We start from the raw sequence: 22,542 nt of genomic DNA on the forward strand, positions 1-22,542 counted from the left end.
GAGACATAAATTGCTAACATCTGCAAATTAAAAATAGTATGCCAAACCAAGCCAGCTTTATTTACAGAAGGACTTTAAACCAATAGACACGTGATTTTGTAAATAATGAAATAAATTAATAAAGGATTAGAATTAAAATAAAGTAAACGTTTTTAAAATTGGGATTAAAATAGTTAAAAAGTACAATAAAATACAAGAAACATTAACGAAAAAACATGACAAAAAAAAATAAATAAATAAAAAATCAAATTAACAATTTTAACAGGATGAAAGCCCAAAAAGGAAAGTTGAAAAATAGTCAGCTGAAAATGAATTTAAACGCATCTTCAGTCCGAAAATGTACCAAACAGCATAATTGGGCCATCATTATTTTATTATTTTGTTTTTTAAAAAACATACAGACATTTTGTGAGGTGTTAAATGTTTTCTTGTTTTTTTTTTTTTATTATTCTTTGGGGGGCGGGGAGGGTTTTAAGTATCAACAATAAGATTTATTAAAAAGTTATTTTTGCTATTGTTATTGTCATTATTCAGATAACTGTTTTATATAAACTCACTGTTTTCTTTCAGGTCTAACCTGCCAATTTCAGGTCAGATTCCATTTTTTTCGCAACATCGCAAAGAAACAGGGAGCGCCTGGGAAAATTATACTGGGCTGTACCACTTCACAAGAAGGGGTGCATACGTTTGATTTTATAAAGTAATTTCACTTTTTTTGCCGCATAATTATATTTAGATCTAATTTCAATGTCTGCTTAAAGTATATTAGCGCAATAAATTAGAAATATTTCAACAAAGTTGTATTTTTTTTTAAAACAACTATGCACACAACAAAACACACTCAAATCCCCGCATTGTTTTGATTGGTCTCGTCTGTCTAGTTGTCGAGTGTAGTCGGTCCTGGAAAAGAATCTGAGGGGTTTAAAAGTTGCTTTCTTTTAGTTTTGTTGAAATAATTGTGAGTTTGCTCAGGCGTTCTGCTAAAATTATGGCTTCCTCGGATGTAGCTCGACAGCCGGTGAGCATTCATTTACTTTGCGTTTTAAAAGAAGTTTGTTCTTGACAGTTGAGCAGGGAGTGTCCTGCGGCTATCATTAAGTTAGCTAAAGCTAACATTACAACGTTCCTGAAGTTTTTGAAAGTTTAAAGTGATATATACCAATGTAGTTATGCTATAATTTAACATATATAGTGTTCATTTAACTATTTATATGTATTTGTTTTACAACAAAGTAGTTGTCGCTTTTTCCTTTTTTTTTTTTTTTTTTACCAAGGACAGAGCTAGCTAGTTAGCATAACACTGAAGTGTAAGCGAATGGCAAATACTGATGTTGCGAGATATTGACTGATATGCATTTAGTGCGACGTATTACAGTTAATGACACATAAGTCAACTAAAGTTTACATTCGCAAACTTTTTAAAAAGTTATCTTAGTCACCGTATGTGTATAAGCAGAAGAACTGTATAAAGAAACAGTTCTGAATTAAATTTGTCATCGAGGAATCTCAGGCCAAAGACAATTGTTTAAGGAAACCAAAAAGTTGTCACGCTGCCAACATTTTGAAATACATTTTATAAACATAAAAATAATATGGTGGATATTCTCTCATGTTAAAAGTGATCTTAAAAACTGCAACATACCATAAATGTAATAAGCATACACATATCTTAATGTGACCATTTATGTTCCTGTGACCTATAGTTTATTTCATTTTAACACCTTATATGGCTTAAATTAACTAGTTTGACTTTAACAACTCGAAATTGTAATGTCTGTGACTTCAAAAACTCTTCTTTTTTTACTTGATAACATTATCAGTTGATGGGTTGCTGTAGATTATGTCACATTCAATAATGTTTTGACATCAAATTGTTAAACACTTTACTAACTTGCCCGTTTTTAGGGGAATGTATTGATTCTTGTGTTTTTTTTCCTGTTGTCTATTGGTGTTTTGCTGCAAGCCAGAAATTAATTTTCTTTTCATTCACTTAAATGTCAGCAGCAACACAGTTTGACTTTACAATAACTATTTTGTCATGTCTTAGATACATCCATATTAAATATTGATCAACTGATGTAGATTGGAGGTTGTACTTGCCTTTTTTATCTTCTAGTTTTCACATTGTACAGTATTAATGGATTTGACAATTATTTAGCTACAAATGACCTTTTTTATATGTCAAGTTTTTATCTTTGGCATTTGTCACAGATGCGAGAGCAGATATGGACTCTAATTGTAACTTTGCAGCAGGCAGCAATTACCAGACTATATGTGCAAATATGTGTAAATATAATTTTTGAGATGACATAGTTGTATGGGTTTTTTAATGATCTTTTTCTGTGTAATTATTTCTATAGGATAAAGGAGCCCGGCCCTTGTCCCTAGCTGGCCATGTCGGCTTTGACAGTCTCCCAGATCAGCTTGTCAACAAGTCCATCACTCAGGGCTTCTGCTTCAATATTCTCTGCATCGGTACTTTGTCATATTTATCTACTTTAGTCGTACATTTACCAGTAATTGCTTAATTTCCTAATTTAATGATATAAATTGTTGAGAATACATATCATGGTAAAAAAAATAAAACATTCATCAATTTTAAAAAGTGAAAAAATCTTTATTTTTTTTCTCCAGGTGAGACTGGTATTGGCAAGTCTACACTGATGGACACACTGTTTAACACCAACTTTGAGAACTTTGAGTCGTCCCACTTTGAACCTCAGGTGAAGCTGCGGGCTCAGACCTACGACCTGCAGGAGAGTAACGTCAGGCTCCGTCTAACTGTGGTCAACACCGTTGGCTTTGGGGATCAAATGAACAAACAAGAAAGGTCGGACTAAGAACTGTTTGGGGGACTCAACTAAGATGTTTGTCACTCAGGAAATATCACTTTACTTAAATGTAGTAACAGTGGGATTGAGCTTGTGTATGCAGACTGTCACTGATGTTTGTTGTTTTGTCCTGTAGCTATCAGCCGGTGGTGGATTACATTGATAAGCAATTTGAGACTTACCTTCAGGAGGAGCTGAAAATCAAGCGCTCTTTGCACAACTACCATGACTCACGAGTGCATGCCTGCCTGTACTTTATCTCCCCCTCGGGTCATTCGCTCAAATCCCTGGACCTTGTTACAATGAAGAAGCTGGACAGCAAGGTAGGAAATAAAGTACAGAAATTAGTTTTCGGGAAAGCTTAATCTTGAGGTTATTTCTGTTAAAGTACAAATATTACAGTAGTTGTGATTGGAAATGTCTTCCTTTCAGTACAGGCAGTAGCTTGGATATGAATTATTGCAAATTAGGCATTAGAAAAGTTTAGATCTAGAGGAGTCTAGCAGGAGATGTAGTGTTATGCTTTTTATTTCATGCAGCTCAAAGCCAAAATGAGAAAATAAGTGTTACACAGGAAATGAGCAACATTTCGAGATACTGACTTTATACTATATTAAATGTCCATGGTGTATTAATTACCGTAATTTATCTTTGCTATCAAATCCTTGCTGATCATTAAACAGAACAGGGCAACAACGTATGGATGGTGCAGAATTTCACAATATTCAAAGTTTTTAAAAAGACACTGCAGCAGACGTCTAATCTCTGCATATTTGGATCAGTGGCATCAAAAAAGACTCAAGAACTGAATTGATCAGCTGGAATTAGTAAATAGAACGCAAAGTAGGGAATTTAATCAAAAAGGAAAAGAAGAAGAAGACACCCCTTATCTAGGAGTGTAATGGCACACAAAAGTCATGTTTTTTTTGTGTACTTTGGTTTCAGTCATGGTTCTGAATGTTCTCCATTTGATTCAGTCAAGAGAAGAAAATAAAATGTGATCTGTATAGAACTGACCTGAGATTTGCTTTTAAATGAATAAATACAAAAAATAACACCATTGTGTTCTGTAGCTAACAAACTGTAAGAAGAGAGTTTGACGTACAGGAAAGCTTAGCCAGTATCTCCAAACAAAATAAATGAAAACAGCCACATTTTATGCATCTAACATTTTGGACTTTAAATTCTGAATTTTAACAAATGAAACCCAGAAATAAGATTTAATATCTCAATATCAGAGGGTCTAAAAATATAACATTTTGAAAGTAAAAGTGTGTAGAAATCAGAAAGAATTTACTAGGAAGTTTTTTGTGCCTAATCTGTGGTCGCTCCTGTAAAACTACATATTAGGCACTGTCTGAGGCTACAGAGATAGAATGAAGTAGGTTTTTTCTCCTGAAAAAACCTGCCTAGGGTCTGTTTTTCAGATTAAATTACACAAACATGTTGCGGTGATTGAAGGCGACCATTAACCACTGATTGTTTAGCCATGGGCGCCATAATAAACTCCATCTGAAAAGATGCGAGCATCATATCAAGTGTCATTCAGTAATTCATCGTTTCGACTTCAGAACACTAAGAGCAGGCAGGATAATTAATATTGAACCTGCAGGCGAATGCAGCCTTGTGTTTTTTTTTTTTTTTATTCCCTAATGTTAGTTGTAGGACAAAGACTCAGTTGGTTTTGCTTTAGCAGAAAGTGAGATAGAAATGCATTGATAAACAGGAATTGGTTAAACTGTCAGTGAAATGATCTATTTAACTAGACATATTATATATATATATATATATATATATAACAAAAAAAGATGAGTAGGAGTAATAAAATTGAGGAAAGTAATAAATGAAAAGGCTATAAATGAAAACTGAAACAGTTGTGATTTAAACAGTTGATTTAAGTAAATCAATCTGGAGCCCTGTTTTTGTTTTAATCAGTGAGCAGTGTAACAGCAAGATTTTCTGGTGAATGAATATTTCCTGTAGATAAATAAACCTAAACCTTTTTATAAATATTTAGATTGTAGTATAATGCTTCCTGAGGACTTGTGTTGAACCAATGTGCCTCAGAGAAAAGAGGAAATGATTTCAGAAGAAACTATGCTGTGGTGGTTTTATTGTGTGAAGGTTGGGAGAGCTTCACTATCAGCCTTTCTATCCCTCCCCATCCCTCTTTAAGTGGTCAGAAACTTTCCCATGCTCTCGCTCGCTCCCCCACCCCTCTCTGTTTGTGTGTAGCTACGTCTGTGAGTTTTTGTGTGGTTTCGTTGCTCTGGAGTGACAGTAACTCTGGATTTGCGTGTGAAAGGAATAGAAAGAACGAGGGGGAATGCTGGGACCACGTCACGCACACACACTCGAGTTGTCCTTTTGTGTCACTGTACGGATACACACAGAGCCAATTGTTGAGTCTGCTGCAGTGACAGTCAGTCAGTCACTCAGACAGCTGTTGGAACAGATCTAGCATCGTTTTGTTTTCTCCTCTGGGAGGAGTGTGTGTTCTGCATGTGTGTGTACGGCTGTGTGGTCTGACCCAGAAGCTCGCCCAGTGGCAGAAACCCATTCCAAGCCCCTCAATGGGATGGTGAGATGACAGAGAGGAATGTGGGGTGATTGAATGGGTGGGCTTGAAATAACATGTAAAACATGGTTTATATTACACACATCTTAGAACAGATATAGATTTAGAAAGAAAAATGAATTCTTTTTTTAGGTTTTGTTTAAACTCAAGCCATGAATAAGGTGCATGTTTGTTTACATGTAGTTAAAGTGGTCTACTTATAAGTTGGATATTAACTCATTATTCATCGGATTCAGATGAGAAAATTTAGAACATACTGTATTAATATTTTCCTTTTATTTATCCAGGCCATGGTTCTGCAACTTTTTGTAAATGAAAGAGACACAGGGATGCATATGTCACACCATCACTTGAAATAAAAACAGTTTATAATTTTTGATAAATATCTACTACAGAAATTGTGTTCCTGCGTTTAAAGAACTATCACTTTATGTCTATTTTTAGGTTTTAAAACAAAAAAAGACCAACATCTTTGCAATGATGTGGGTGAATACATTTTCTTCTATGGGGTGTTAATATTTGTAGAATTTTTTTTCCTCTAAGGTTTCTATATTAGAACCAGTAATATCCAAAAGAATATTACTGGTACATTTGGAATCATTCTTTTGTGGATATTTATTGCAATTAGTATATTGCAATAGAGTAAACTGCTAATGAACTGCTTACCTGCATTTGTTATTAACTCTTCATTTAAATATATTAGCTGGCTCTTTATTACATCTTGCCACTGCACCACGAAGAGCCACTGCAGATGGTCCAAAGAGTCACTTGTGGCTCCAGAGCCGCAAGTGACTCTTTGGACCATCTGCAGTGGGATAATGACTTTTTCTGAGTTAGGATTACTTATGACTCTAATAGGTTCTCTATGTAGACAAAACAGAATAAAACTAAATATGAAAATCTTTTGATTTTGCAGACTGTTTTTTGTCTTCAGTTTTCTTAAGGACAAAAATCTAATACTCAATAAATTCAGTGGTTTTTACATTAATTACAATTTAAATGCTATTATTTATCTTTGATTTACTATGGCTCCTTGATTTTAACCCATTACTGATCAGCATTTTGGACTCTGCTGGCACTGATGAGTTGCTTTGATTCTGATTTCTGTGAAGTTTTTTGACTATCTGGAATGACTTGTTCAAAATTTGTAGATATTTGCAATACATAAAGAAAGCAAGAATATTTTTGTTGTTGTTGTGTTAATCCACAATGGCTCCCTCTCTTGCTTTAGGTGAACATAATTCCAGTCATTGCCAAGGCGGACACCATCAGTAAGAGCGAGTTGCACAAGTTCAAGATCAAAATCATGAGCGAACTGGTCAGCAACGGCGTTCAGATCTACCAGTTCCCGCTTGACGATGAGACCGTGGCAAAGGTCAACACCACTATGAATGTAAGTCAATACATTTGTGAGTAATTTACCTGGATCCAAATGTTTTTATGCAAGAGTTTTGCAGGTTAAATTAATTTATTAAGGCACAAGTTTGTTCAGTTTGTTGTTTCGAATAATTTATTGAATTTATTACATTTTTTCAGGGCCATCTCCCATTTGCTGTCGTAGGCAGCACAGAGGAAGTGTGTGTTGGCAATAAGATGGTGAAAGCTCGTCAGTATCCATGGGGCGTTGTTCAAGGTAGAATCAGTGTGGATTTGTATTCCAGCCACAACGAAACAAGATTGTGTCATTCCACCTGTTTTCCGTTTTAATACAGCTCAAACGAAAATAATTTTATTAAAAAAAATTTCTCCTAGTGGAAAACGAGCACCATTGTGACTTTGTGAAACTGAGGGAGATGCTCATTTGTGTAAACATGGAAGATTTGAGAGAACAAACCCACACACGTCATTATGAGCTTTACCGGCGCTGCAAATTAGAGGAGATGGGATTTAAGGACACGGACCCAGAATGCAAACCTGTCAGGTGAGCGGCCCACACGCTCCAGCCTCCATCTGCTTGCAGCGGCCAGCTCGTCCATTGAACTGAACGTCCAAACACATTTTGTTTTCACAGTTTACAGCAGACGTATGAGGCCAAGCGTCAGGAGTTCCTGGCTGAGTTGCAGAAGAGGGAGGATGAGATGAGGCAAGTTTTTGTGCAGAGGGTGAAGGAGAAGGAAGCAGAGCTGAAGGAGGCTGAGAGGGAGGTATGTAAATATACGATACTAGGCAAAATGTCTTTAATGTTTTATGACTGCTCATTAATATAATTCCAACTATCTGTTATTTACCTTTTGAGTTTAGGCTGTGGTAACCAAAGATGTTGTCATTAATATTGCATAAATGTGGGGCTTTTAATGACCCATTTAGACCGTTTTTGCAGAATTAAATAATTTTTCAGCAGGCGACTTTGATAAATAATAGGAAAATATTAGGTCCATAGGTTTGACTTTATTACGGATTATCCAGCATGTATATGTATACATACACTGCATTTTGTATTTGTATCAATGTCAGAGAAGACAGATTGAGTTGTTTGGAGGAGTCAAGGTGAAAATATGTTAACAGTCAAGTACGGTAGTGGCAGCATCATTCTGTTGGGCGTTTTTGCTGCAAGTGATACTGATTCATCGAATAAAGTGGGTGGAGTAATGAAGGAGGATTATCTCTACTTTGTATAACTTCAGCACAGCTTAACTGCTAAATGGTTGAATTGTGGACAACTTCAAAACTAAGTTGTGAAATGAAATGATAAAGAAAGCTGAAGTATGTTGGTTGGCCTGTTTGCAACTCTGTCAAAAATGTCTGGATTATTTTTAAAAGCTGATTCTGTTTTAGGAAACCATCCAATTCAAAAGACTTGCACAATCTCTGATAATAATGGCTAAATGTTTAAACTAAAATCATACCACAAGCCGAATAATGATGCTAGAAAATTTGTGGCTTAACCTTATATCAGTGGGCGTCTATCTTTACTATTGCTTAGATTAGGAAAAAGCCTCATAAGCTGCCTGGAAATGTGTTCCTGATGAATCGGCTTATAAAATTAAGCTTCTTTTTGCTTTTTCAAGAACAAAAAAAATAAAAATTTTACTTTTGTTCCATTTACATATTTCCAGTGTTTCTAAAATGTATTTTGAGTTGTTTGTTTTATTGCATTGTAGCTGCAGGGTCGTTTTGAGCAGCTGAAGCGTCTGCATGCGGACGAGAAAGCAGCTCTTGAGGAGAAGAAGCGTCTTCTGGACAACGACCTGACTTCTTTCGGGAATAGAAGAACTGCGGCTGCGTTGCTTCAGCCCCCGGGCTTCACGGTCAACGGGAAGAAAGACAAGGACCGGAAGAAGTGGGTGGAACTCTCCTGCTTATATCTTATGGCTCAGTATACGCAGGCACTGATGGCAAATTTTAAGCTGTTTTTATCTTAATCCATCTCTTTTATTCTGTCTTTCAGTTCTGGCTTCATGTGAAGACGTAAGAGGTCTGAAGTGCACATCATTATGACCAGTGTAACCGGTGGCCTTTTGTCCACATTCTTTTAAGCCAGTCCAAGACACTAACGAGAAAAACACAGCACATAGGGCTGTACCGTGTATTAGCTTGAGCTGCCAAAGTTTAAACACAGTTTCCAAAAACCTACAGTACAGACCAAAAGTTTGGACACACCTTTTAATTCAATGAGTTTCCTTTATTTTCATGACTATTGACATTGTAGATTCACACTGAAGGCATCAAAACTATGAATAACACATATGGAAATATGCACTAAACAAAAAAGTGTAAAACAACTGAAAATACCCCTTATATTCTAGTTTCTTCAAAGTAGCAACCTTTTGCTGTGATTACTGCTTTGCACACACTCTGCATTTTCTTGATGAGCTTCAAGAGGTAGTCACCTGAAATGGTTTTCACTTCATAGGTCAACCTGTCCTGTCAGGTTAATAAGTGGGATATCTTGCCTTATAAATAGTCATGAAAATAAAGAAAACCCATTGAATTAGAAAGGTGTGTCCAAACTTTTGGTCTGTACTGTATGTACACTATCTTCTGATGTATTTGTAATCTTTTTTTTCCTTCGGGGGCAGAGGTGGGGGGGTTGTTTGTATTGTTTTGTTTTTGTATTTATCCTCTTTTTTTTTTGTCCAGACTAAAGAAAAACCATTTCAAATGTTGTTTACAAATCACTTAGACTGGTACAAAAATTCATTTTTGGCATTTTTTCTACGTAAGTTGCTTATTCTCCCTCTTTAGTCCCACTTTTCAGACTTGCTAGAGTTCTTCCCTTGCCAGTATGTTAATAATCCAGCTAACACATTATTTTAAAATCATTACAATCACGTAATTTTTCTTTGTTTTTGATTTTTTTTTTATATGCAAGAATTTTAATTTAAGCTGGAAACATATCCATTTGTTGCTGAATTAGATTTCCCCTTAATCTTTGAAATATATCTTTAAAAGGGTTTAAACTTCAATACCTTTTCTCAAAGACTTTTTACTACAGTCATCTTTAAAAATTAGATCAAAGGGCATTTATTATGTTTTTTTTTCCTTTTTTTGCTTTGAGTTTTGTATAAAGATCTTTTCTGTTCTGCAACACTTGTCCTCCTGTAGTTGCTTCCAAAGGGAAATGCTTGCTCCTGACTTTTCTCCATTTCTGTGCATTTATAGATACTAAGATTTTCTGAAAATAGGATTGCTAAAGTTTATTTTTTGATTTGGAAGATATTACAGGATCTATTTATGAACATATTTCTTTCACTCCCTTTATTCACTGCCACAAACAGTGGATTTTTGCTGCAAATCATGAGTAAACTATGCATTATATTGTATCAATGTTGAGGGAACAAATCTAATAGAAGGATTGTGTTTTTCCTTTTTATCCATATTTAGATTTTACTTTGTACTGTAAATCTAAAACAGAACACTGTTGTGCTGGTTTCCAATGAAGACCGGTTTAACTCACTTTTACTGACACTTTTTCTGACAATTATGCTTACAAATATTAGTGCCTTATGTGTATGAAACTTAGACATACACTACCCACACACTGCCACAAACATCAGTTTACTACATTTGTTTTTACGGAGTAAACAGTATTATTTGGATTCTTTTTTGGTTTTTAAATAAATCCTTGTATTTTTGTCATGACACATTGTGTTTGCCTATTTTGTTCCACCTTGGCAGAAGTTTGGGTAAATCTATGCCAACTTTAATTTAGGATATTAAAAGAAGTAATTTACAACAAAATATATTTGCGTGTAGAAATGATTCATAGATCCAACATTCTGGGACAGTATTGGATTTACTTACAAGGTGTTGAATTATTTACAATGTCTATAAAAAGTGTTCACCCCCTTTATGTTTTACCCTTTTTATTGTTTGTACAAAACAGGTATGATGAACAAAATTAGGCTTTTCGACAAATAATTTTACAAAAAAAGACCCTTGGATTTCAAATTGAAAACTAGTAATTAAAATATGTGATTGCATAAATTTTCACCTCCATTTTCATAAACATGACTGAATGGGGGCAAGTAATATCACAATAATTGGATTGGAAATGACCTGAGTGCAGTGACTGCCATAGACTCCTGTAGTTTGATTAACCACCAGCTACTATTACAGCATGAAGACATAAAAACACTCCAAAGAAATCAGAGAAATGGTTAATGAAAAGTATAAATCAGGGGATGGATACAAAAAATCTCTTAAGGCATTGAACATTCTCTGGAGTTCAGATTAAATCCAATATGAAGAAATGGAAGGAATATGTAAATCTGCCAAGGTCAGGCCATCCTCACAAAGTATCTATTTGCTGTAGGTCTATTCCGGTCTTGAAATCCTTAAAAACAGAACTGATGTTTAGTCCAGAATCCAAAAAGAAACCCATCAAACTGGCACTTTACCACACTCCCAACTCAGATGCTAACTTCCATGTCATGTTTTCTTGACAAATGAAACCCAATAAAACACAATAACTGCACGTCTCCCTAAAAGGTCAATGTTTTATCCCAAATCTTACGTAAATGTCAGAAAAAAATTGCTGCAGACATACATAAAATGGAGTGTACAATTGTGTTGGTTTTTGAAATAAAAACAAGATTAAAAATAATTAAATTACTAAGTTAGTTATATGGTATTTAACTGCAGGGATATAAAGCATCATTCTGATATAAAATCATAAGAGAAAAAAGGTATTTCAAAAGCTGACATGCCCTGCATGTGGATTCTTGGTTTTCCTTTTGCTGTAAAGGGCTAAAGAAGCTTTCCCTTTCCCACCTCTTCACTTTTTTATGAGCTCACACATTTACAGAAGGATTATCTTATTTTGTGTGTTAGATTTTGTACGCTGCAGTGTCTCACCCTCTGGCTCCATTGCCCTTCAAATGACTTAAATGCCAGCAAGTAGACAGGTGGACAGATGGGCTTGGCGCAAAGCTGAGGAACGCTGATTGATTCCCTGCAGGAGCCTGTGGTAACCCTGCTATTATTGTTAGGCAGAGAAGAGGACACCCAGAGGAGAGGCTTTTCTCTGAGCCAAAGCACAGCAAAGGCCTATTTGTAAGAGCGCAAGTTTTGTTCCAGGAGAAGGCGAACACTATCTCAGCTCTGCAGAAAATCTAAATTAGCTGCCCGCTCACGTCAAATATAAAATATCTGCGTTAAAGTCAAGTTTTTCTGAATAAGCATAAATCCAGGCGCACATTCCCTCACATGTACCCCGGCAACCTTTTTGCCAGTCACTCTAAATGCAAATGGAGGTGATGATCGAAGACAGCTTTGACTTGTAGGTAGATGAGGTTGTCATGTCATAAGGGGGTTGTGCTGGAGATGCTCTGAAATTGCCAATTACACACCTCATCCATGTCAGTGTTTGGTAGGAGAAAAAGAGGGGCGCGATAAGACACGGGGAGGATATAGACCAGAGAAGACGGAGGGGAGGGGGCGAAAACAGGCATCCATCACCAGCATGTCTGCACTGACGAGGACAATAACACTCTGTGAAACAACTATACCTGCAGCGTTGCTCATAACGAGCTATTCTGAGTGGAGCTGATTCTAATTAGAGCAGAATATGATTCTCAGGATGAATCCTCTGAGGGGCAAACTCAAACGGTGCAACACAGGTAATGTGTTTGTTTTATATCAGAGCACGCAAATGAGGTTTGCTTCAAATCATACTGCATTTTAAATAGCTGCAGGCGGTTAAAATAGCAACAAAAAACACAAACACAAGGGAAATAAATTTGAAAACAAAGGCATTTATTGCGAAAAATGCACTTGACATGAAAAAACAATCATATCAACCACGGGTCATCAGTACAAGACAATGTATAATGATCACATGGTAGAAAGCGCTGGACGGTACCAGTCCAGAGCATGACTGCAATGGCACAAAAGGCCTATAAATATTCTGGACAATATAGAATCATATATCTATATATAATCTTTTTTTGTTTTTTGTTCTCTGTTTCACCCACAGCACCAACAGTTTTCACCACGAGTCAGTCCTGAAGAGGCATGAGCGTCCATGTTGCACCACGCTTTGTCATAGAGTTTCTTTTTAGTGTAAAGAGCTACATACAGAAGCCTCCGTCCTCCCGCTTTGCATTCACACACACGCACAGGTTCTCTCAAGTATCTGTAAGAACAAATATGGCATTTAATACAAAATGGCAGATCGGGAACTCAAGCTTCCTGGCAGATAACTTGACAGCATCACAAAAAGCATTTGGGCTCAAAAATGGTTATCAGAAAACGTATTCAGGTTCCCACAACCACAAACATTTCCGTTTCTTATTGGGATTTTTTTTGTGATACACCCAGACAAAATTGTACATAATTATGAAGTTGAAAGCTAATGATAAATATTTTTTACATATATAAATCAGAAAGATGTTCCAGGTGTAATTATAGCCAACGGTGGTTCTACAAAAGTAAGGATTTGTAGGCTGTTGGCAAATACAAATCAGCAGAATGTATTTGTATTACTTTATCTTGATCCTTCACATCAAATCTCAATAAAATACATTGTTTGTTTGAGTATTCAGGGGTGTGAATAGTGCTCCAAGACAATGAGTGCTAGTATTGTGCCTCAGTCAAGCCAAATAATGCTTACACCTCAAAAGAATGACCATAACTCTTCACTGTTTAATTTCATTTCTGAAGCCCTCGCTACAATTTTTCAGCTAGTTCATTTATACGACCAGGAAGCTGAGGCGAATGACAACCTTAGATCACATAATTAAAATACAAACATACACACGCACACCAAAACTTTTGAAAAACTGGCGCTTCAAGTTATTATATCTAAAGTGACCACTGTGCAGTGGTTTTATTCCTGACATTTTGACAAATGTAAACGTTTTTTGTTTTTTTTCCCCCCCCAAAGAAAATCGACCCCAACGGAAATAAAAATAAAACACACACTTCTGAGATTCAATGATCTCAAACACAAATAAGAGGCTGTTTTTGTTTTTTTTTAAAATTGGAAATAATATATATCTGAGTTCTTGAGTCAACAAGCCCACAAACAGACAAAGAAAAGCTCACGTGAGACCAGTGCAGAGCTGTTTTGGGATCTGCTGGTTGCTGTCATCGGGCCCCAACAAAACAGAGAGGACTACAAATTAACCCGCAGGCTTGCCTTACTGACACTTATATACAAAGAAGCATGGAAAGAGGGCACTGGTCTGCCTAGAATAAACACCATTTATTTGTGTGACATTTGTAGGCACTAAGGTTTGACTGACAGGTTTCAAAGGCCAATGGGGATATGTTAAGTCCAACTTTTCCAAGAGCTGATACTCAAAAGTTTCATAGTGACTCCCTCTTTGCTCATTTCATGGAGATAAATATGCACCTTTTTACTCACTGAACAAAAAAAGCCCTACTGACACTCATACAGAGAACAAATTTGAGCTTGCGCAATAAAAACATATTAAACTTAATTTAACTGTGGATAAATTCAATGCCAAATCGAAAAGTTGAATGCAATCCAGATACCTGCGAGCTGGGACCTGTTGCACATAGGGATGAGCCGGTACCAGGTTCATACTGAAGTAGGAAACCTTCAGTAACAATACTGCAATATTAACACACAACAAACAAGAATGTCTCAACATGGTCGAATGGCTTTTCTTTAAAACCTAGAAAACAAATGTTCTTACTGCTGCTATTGTAGTATTATTAAAGTAACATTAAACATATAATACTGTTTATTTATTGAGAATATCAATTGGACAGAATATGTCTTTTAGAAATTGTGCACTTCATTTAAATATGATGGTAAATTATTCAGGCTATCGGATCAGGGCTTATGGACTGCTAGTAAGCCACTCCTGACTTACTAACAGTAAAACAGGGTGCAGCTCTTTCAGTTTCCATACCATGACTGTTCATGATTCTAGGACAAGAAACATTTCAATAAATGAAGAATTTGCATTTCTTGAAAGCAATGGAAAACTGTAGGAGTGCTCCATATAGCCAGAGAAAACTTTGTTCCCTTCAAAGCATTTTCTGGCACCTTATTAACATAGCTTTGCACCAAATGAACATTTAATATGCTTAAAAAAAGATTTCTTGTTCATAAATTATGGCAGGATGGATTGTAAGTGGGATAGACAGATTTTGACCTCGTGTGCAGTAATGCAGGTAATGCTGTGGTCTGTTGGGTTGGAGAAATCGCTGAGTCAAAAAGGGAAGGGCTCAGATTATTTATGCTTCCCATTGTCATGAGAGGTGGATCATGATAGACAGAAAGAGATTCTACACAGAAGCAGCTGAAATGATCTTCCTGTGACTAAGTGACTAAACTCAAGCTTAGACATAGGGTGAGAAAGTGCTACTGGGACAGACGCTGGTCCTCTGCATTGAAAGGAGTCAGCTCAGGTGGCTTGATTATCGTACCATGATGTCTCCTGGGTGTCTCTGTTTGGAGGCTTTTAAGGACAAACCACTGCGATATGTAATGGGTCCCCAGAGCATAACCCAAACTTGCTGGATAGACTACATACCCTACATATCCCCTGGGCTGGAAATGCTTTGGGTCCCAGGAAGGGCCTGGAGAGTGTCTGTAGGTCAAGAGATGTCTGGGTTTCCCTTGTGGGCCTGTTATCTGTGCAACCTGATCTTTGCTAAGCGGAATATAATGGATAGATGTGTGGATAAAATTTTATGAAAATTTTTATCCTTTTTGAAAACATTGGCATACCTTGACCATAAACAGCCCACACCTAGTTGCAGGAAAATAATTTAATCTTAAGAATAATTCTGTTTTCCTCTGAGGATTCCCTGCATGGGAATATCTAGATGAATCATTTTCTTGTGGATTTCAGTCAATTAGCTTTTATTTTTAAAAATGTTCTTTTAGCTTAGGATTTTTCTTTATCTGTGCTGTTTTTGCTTTGTGCTTGCTTTTGTAAGTCTTGTCCATGTCCTGTTGGTTGGTTTCAGCAACCAACAGGACATGGATGAATTTGTTCGATACAAAGTCAGAGCCAAAGTCTAGCCTTCTAAACTGTGCTTACAGCACCTAACAATTAGCCACATGCATCACCATCGGCAACATTCAGGAGCACTAAATGCTTTACAAATCCTTCACAAACACATTAAAAGTCACATTGTCATGTCTCATGCAAGGTAACAGTAATGTAAACAAGAACTTTATATTGCGAAAAACTTTACCGTGATTATTATATGTAGATTTTAGCACACGGACTGCAGGGTATTTTCATTAACTTTATGCGACAAGATAAGAATGCAGGTTTAAGGCTCTTATTGTGAAGATTTGAAGGACGCTGTGTTTTAGTTCACCTGCTCTTTAGTGCTTCTGGAAAAAATACAAATATTCCTTGGAAAGTTTGGGACAAAAAATTTAAATTTAAATTTTGGATGTGATGAAGACTGTAAGCAGACCTGACAATAATTTAACTGATCTAATACATTTGTTAAATCTGTTTACAAGTGAAACAGATAAATGAAGCGACTAAAAGTCACATACATGAGGCTTAAAGTTAACTTACTAGAAATCATCTATAGATAAAGCGAGAGGAAGCAACAGCTTAAACGGAGGACTCAAGTTGAAATATGTGCTTTGAACAAAATTACAAAGAAAAATACAACAAAAAAGTCTTTAAAGTTTGGTCAGTTCTACAACATTTCACAATTAACACACAAAACACTTAAAATATCCTAAAAATGCAGGAAAATGTATATCAAAAAATAACAACAGCCAAAGGTCACTTTTTTTCTACTTTTCTATGCGATATAAACCAATCTGTTGATCTGGATAGTGTCAGTTAGACCCTCGTGTGCTTATCTTGTCAAAGAAATAGCTTTCTACTTGTGCACTTGTCTGATAGCTATTTGTGCTTCGGCTGAAATAAAAATAAAAAATCCAGCAATTTGGCTGCTGACCTCTCAGTCTGTTGTTCACAGTCAGTTTGCTGTGCTTTCACAAACAGGAAGAAAAAGATTAATATGAATAAAATGGAATTAGATAAGATCCAGGTTCTTCTCTCATTATGTTTCAATCTCAACATATCTCTCACAATGCTGCTGTAGTCAGATTACAAATGCTACCACGTTTTCAAGAAAAGGTCTGTTCTATGGATGAATTTCAATAAATTAGAGAATCATTAATATTGTTGAGGTAAAATTCATATTATATGGACTCATGTCATATAAACTGACGTTTAAATTATTTTAATTGTTTTGTTTCACTTTACTTTTCATTATTATGGCTTAAAAATAATAAAAAAGCCAAATTAGGTTTATTAGAAGATTGAATATTACACAAGACCAATGCTAACAGATATTCAGTGATACTCTCCACAGGGAGTTAAAGTCACAAAAGCTCCTTCCTAAAGAAAATGAGTGTTCACCGAATGCTGCATCCAAACATTTAAATAGAAAGTTGAGTGGAAGGAGCTGACCTAAGCTTCATAAATAATGTTTGTGCTGTTGGTGAGAGCTTCTATAACAATTTAGCAGAAGCATAATTTTTTTCCCTTTTTGAAAATAATCACTAAACAAATTAACTTTTCAATTATCGATTCTAGGGGTGAGTTTCCAAGTATGTTGAAAGTTGAACTTAGAGCATTTAAGCCTTTGTTGTTGTTCCCAACTACTTTGTGCCTTCTTGTAGAAAAATTTTGTTTAAAAAGACAAGCAGAAGTAAAAAAAAAAAAAAATCCCTTGATGTGTTCAAATACTCTGTATATGTAAGTATGGAGGCAAGTTGTGACAAATATTACCATGTGCATTTCTTCTGTGTCTATTCTTATACCAAAGTTCAAAAACAACTTTAGAAAAACAGTCTGTAGAAGGATTTCGTTGTGACTTCCTATTTCTTTGTAACTTCCCGTTTCATTTTACATTCAACAAGCCAGTTAGTTCAAATTAAACTGAAGTTTGAGAGCCAAAAAGTAATAAAAGTTAAATATTTTCTCAGTCATGTAAGACATATAAATAGAAAAATGGATGTCCTAATTCTGCCTTTTTTTTCTTTAAATAAAATGTGACAGATCATCACAGCAGGACAACACAAACACCTATTACAACATATAAAAAGAAACATAATAATGCTACATGCATTGTCAACATATACTGGGCTGAAACCAAACGTGTGCTCGCTGTCACAGAGTAGACAAGAAGATCCTGGAGTGCAGGCTTGAGTATTTCCCTCATCGCCTGGCTGCAAATGTTTACTCCTCAAACGAAGAAAGCACCCGGATTCAAGTTCTGAGGTCTCAGTGGAAAAACAGAGCTAATAATTTTTGTGCTAATGTTTGCTGGTGGACAATGCCAAACAGGAGATCTGGGAGGCATGGCTCATCGTTCTGTGCTCTTAAGAGTCTGTGCCTTCAGTAGCTTCAGAGCACGAGTTGTAGGTAAACTCCATCCAAGAGGCCGAGCTGGTTTAAAGCCATGTCCTACAGTGACCTCCACAATTATTGGCATCCCTCGTAAATAAGTGTATTAAGCCTTTAAATAAATGTATCTATTGTTGCAGTAGGATCATCTCACAATAAAATTTCCTGAAAAGGACAACTTTTAGTAAAATAAAAACCTATCTGGTCTGGAGACTGGGATAGCAAGAAAAAGAGTGGTTAACTATGTCTGTGTTGATTTAGCAATATATTGTATATTATCTTTTTAAACTGTTCAAATGTGACATTTTAAGTTTTCTCAACAGGTACCCAGGTTATATTTGTAATAGAGGGACAGAAAGATTTTCAGCAAAGATCCAGCTAACAACCATCAAGAAACATTGGGGACAGTTTTGTACAAACTATCTGTGGATGTGGTTAGTAAACTGAATAAATGTGCTTTAATTCAGGTCAATTTTTCAGTGTGAGATTATGCTTCTGCAGTAAAAAAATAGATTCATTTTAAGACTTTCTACATGTTACCAGGGGTCCTAATAATTGTGTAAGGGGCTGTGCTTAGTGAAGTGTGTGTGAATTGGTCGGACTAATATGGATTTCAGAAAATTGTAGATTAATTCAAACATGAATTAATTTAAAACTTGTATATTGCTCAATATGTGTAAAAACATTAAATGTAGAATTTTTTTCCCTTCCACTGTTGAATAGTTAGTTTCTTAAGGCAGGTTAGAAAATGAAACATACAATTTCATGAATTTTGATCCAGTAAAGAAATAAAAGAATCTGGGAAACCAATATCAGCCCAACCTCCATGTAGGTGCTGCTTGTGTTTGTGTAAAATATTTTTGTGTGTGTGACTCAGAGACAGGGTTAAACTCTTTTGTCCCGTTCTTGGAGCTTAGAAGCTCTCGACGAAGCTGCCGGGAAACAAGCCGGTCTGTCCCGTCCTCTGCAAGGTGCCTTTGTACCACCCGTCTTCCCTCTTCTTATGAACAAACACCACGTCCCCTTCCCGCAGTTCAATCTCCGCTTCACTCTGAGGCGGGTAAGGAACGACCACACGATACCTACCAAGACAAAACAAAACTTTTTCAAGGACTAAATTAGTGCATGCATGTTTTTACTACATTTAGAATCTTTTAACTAGTTTTGGTAAAATATTCCCACCAAAGTATTTTCTGATATTTGACTTTGATCACCAAAATGTGGTAAATGTTTGTACACACTTGTACTTCTTCCATTATACACATACATACAATAGATAAAGCAGTGGGCATTCTTTCCTGAGAAAAGCAACTATCCAGCAACTTTCTACAGTAGCAAGCTGCTGACTCCTGGAGAAAAATTTATATACTTGAGCATACTTTAAGTCAGACTAATCACGAGTATACTTCAGGTTCACTTAGCATTAGTTAACTTAAAATGTGACATTTTGGAACAACTAATTTTGTGCTTAGTGTATTTTAGTAGTATTTAAATTGTATTAAATCACAATTTAAAGTGTACTAAGTGTACTTCAAATTAAACATCGTCTTCTCAACTAAAAGACCAAAATGTAACTTTCTGTAACAGCACTCTATGTATGGTGAACCATTGTGAAATGTTGTTTACAGGATAATGTTTAAGGTAGGATTTTGTTGAGCAGGAACAGTAAAGCTTGTTAGGAAGGATGTAGAGATGAATGAAGCTAAATACTAGCTAATCGGACGACACCATGTTGAAGTTCATCTTCTACAAGAACAAAGCATGATGATGATTTACATCAAAGCATATTCATATCAGGGTGAGTCAGTGGATGTGCAAAACTGGTGAAAACAAAAGACTTGCAGCTGTGCTTTCAATCAAAGGTTGTGGAACAAAGTATTGAGTGATTTTTCACTTCACAACTTAATTGTCACCTTACAATTATGGACTTCTTTGTGTTCGTGAAAAACAAAAAAAATACCATAAAATACATAGGACTTTTAAAACTTGACAAAAATGAAAAATCGAAGGAGAAGAAATGCATTTCCAAGGAAATTTAAAACTGTCCCATCCAGAAAACCTTAGTCATATTTTTTAATCTAGACAGAAGAGAGTTATTGGTCCTAGAAATGCCTCTCGGTGGCTCAGATTGTTTTCAGTCATTGCTCATTCTTTAGTGATTACTCACTCTCTCGGGACTACTTTACATCCTGCTGCCAAAATCCTTCATCCAAAAATTCCACAACACTTTCAGAAAATACTTCCTGTTGTTTGCAGATGTGGGCTCATAAGCAAGTTTTTAAAAGCTGGTTGTATCTGCTCTTGCCTGCACTTACAGTATATAGGTGCAGTATTCCCAGACCTACCTCTCTCTTGACAAAGGTTTGGGCTCAGGCCGGAGGACCATTAGAGCGCTGCCAGCACGTGTTGCTGGAGGTGACATGGGGAAGTTGGTATCCAGGGAACCGGACTTCCTGTGTAGCGGCTCCAACCCTATTGCCCCTGGCATATCACTCTCGATTGGGCACGAGCCGGCTCGGCCCTGTGACGCCATCGGACAGGAGCCCGAGCGACCGTGATGGTGAAGGTGGTGAGGGTGGTGGGTTGGTTCTGTGGCCCCGGCCCCCTGGCCTGCCTGCGAGGGGTCGTGTGTGGGTGGAGAGGACGGGGGTGAGCGTGGTTTCTTTTTGGCCGCAGCCCCTGACAAAAGCTTTAGCAAACCTGCTGCTTTTCTCTCCTTCTGAGGATGGACAGATAAGGACAAAGAGAGGGAAACATACAGTAAGAAGTGGAAGCTTTACACAAAGATCCTGAAAAAATAATATATTTATGAGATAAAAACTAATTAGAGAACACTTGGTATATTACATAAATATTTAAAACTATTTTTAAAATGTTAATGCAAATCGCAAACTACTGATTTTAGAGTTGAATAAGCCTGAACTACTCCAACTAGACAGTTCACAATATTGTCTTTGTACTGTACACTCAGAGAGGAGGAAGCTATTTCGCCAAAACAAACAAAAAAAGTCTAGATTACAGTTTGCAAAAGCACACATTGACAAAGACCTTCATTTTTGGTGACATGTCCTGTGGTCTGGTGAAACTAAAGAGGAACTGTTTTGCCATAACGACCGTCGTTACAGTTGGAGCAAAATGTGGGATAATTGTATGCATTGAAACACCATCCCAACTATGAAGTAATGGGGTGGCAGCATCATGTTGTGGAGCTGCTTGTCCCCAGGAAGACCAAGTGGATTTCATAAAAAAAAGATGCCATCATAAGGAAAAGGCAGTAAGTGGACATTTTGAAGCAACATTAACAAACATCAGTAAGGAAGTTAAGGATTGGGAGCAGATTGGTCTTAAGCATACAACCAAAGTGGAGACAAAGTAGTTTTAAGACAACAAAGTAAAAGTTTTGGTGTGGCCGTCACAAAGACCTGATCTCAGTCCTATACAGAATTTGTGGGCAAATCTCAAAAGGTTTGTGTGAGTGAGGCGAGCAACAGACTTAGTTACTCCAGTTCTGTCAGGAGGAATGGGACAGAATTCCAGCAAACTATTGTGAGAAGCTTATGGGAGGAAACCTAAATTGTTCCACCCGAGTCATACAGTTCAAAGGCAATTGCACTAAATACCGAGGAAATGTATGTAAATTTCTGATTTTGAAGACGTCAATAAATACATTTCTGACAGATTCTCTTATTATTGTGGAATTTAGTAAGTAGAAATAATCTTGGTAATTTTAACTGACCTCAAACAAAAGAAGTTTTGTTTGATGTAATTTCATGCAGCGAGAAAAGAAAGTCTATGTCTTTTTATTTGATGTATGCAAACGTCTGGTTTCAACTGTAGATGTTAATTGTTTTGAGCTGTTAATTAGCATAATGGCAGATAATGGATTTAGAAATGTTGACTTCCTTTTATAAATGTAAAATCTGTGTTTTGTAGGAAATACACAGAGGAATGCTAGTCATGCTGGTTGCTAATAGTTCCAGTTTACATTGACTTCTCAAAATAATTTGGTCTTTTGAGTTACAATAATAAAACCATGTCTTAAAGGTAAGAAAGCATGGGAATATGATAAAAACAGAGCCAGCATGTCAAAGCTTTTCAGAAACATTTGAAATGCATGGAAAGGAATGCCTCTCTAGTCTAGATTCATTCTTTCATCAAAACAGCAAAACAGGAAACTATACAATACAATATACAATATACAAAAATGTGTCTACAATGTCTACAAGTACAAATAAGTTTATCGCTGTTGGGTGGTGGCCAGCGTGACCAGGGGAAATTTTTGCAGAATATTTTTGCTTGATGATCTCGCAAGCAACATTTTACA

At 36.3% G+C, this 22,542-nt stretch overlaps 2 protein-coding genes across 2 annotated transcripts in view; one reads left to right on the top strand and one right to left on the bottom strand.

Moving 5' to 3' along the window:
- The first annotated feature begins 863 nt into the window (after positions 1-863).
- On the top strand, positions 864-9,011 carry septin10 (septin 10). Its single transcript, XM_028024133.1, has 10 exons — positions 864-1,018; positions 2,361-2,475; positions 2,635-2,830; positions 2,968-3,154; positions 6,641-6,802; positions 6,946-7,042; positions 7,162-7,330; positions 7,421-7,553; positions 8,511-8,689; positions 8,798-9,011. Exons 1-10 carry the CDS (start codon positions 989-991, stop codon positions 8,811-8,813), a joined length of 1,284 nt encoding a protein of 427 aa, XP_027879934.1. The 5' UTR covers positions 864-988; the 3' UTR covers positions 8,814-9,011.
- Positions 9,012-12,585: 3,574 nt separating this feature from the next.
- The window catches only part of LOC114148366 (E3 ubiquitin-protein ligase SH3RF3-like), a 105,553-nt gene continuing 95,596 nt past the window's right edge, over positions 12,586-22,542 (bottom strand). Inside the window, 2 exon segments of the mRNA XM_028023597.1 lie at positions 12,586-19,300; positions 20,564-20,937. Of these exon segments, the coding sequence (XP_027879398.1) occupies positions 19,132-19,300; positions 20,564-20,937 (543 nt within the window). The 3' untranslated portion in view covers positions 12,586-19,131.

This window comes from Xiphophorus couchianus, chromosome 7 (genome assembly GCF_001444195.1).
Source record: "Xiphophorus couchianus chromosome 7, X_couchianus-1.0, whole genome shotgun sequence".
Taxonomy (NCBI): Eukaryota; Metazoa; Chordata; class Actinopteri; order Cyprinodontiformes; family Poeciliidae; genus Xiphophorus; species Xiphophorus couchianus.

Coding starts and splice junctions, on each gene's coding strand:
- septin10 (XM_028024133.1), top strand. CDS start 989: ATGGCTTCCTCGGATGTAGCTCGACAGCCG. Junction 2,476..2,634: donor CTTCAATATTCTCTGCATCG/GTACTTTGTCAT, acceptor TTTTTTCTCCAG/GTGAGACTGGTATTGGCAAG. Junction 7,554..8,510: donor TGAAGGAGGCTGAGAGGGAG/GTATGTAAATAT, acceptor ATTGCATTGTAG/CTGCAGGGTCGTTTTGAGCA.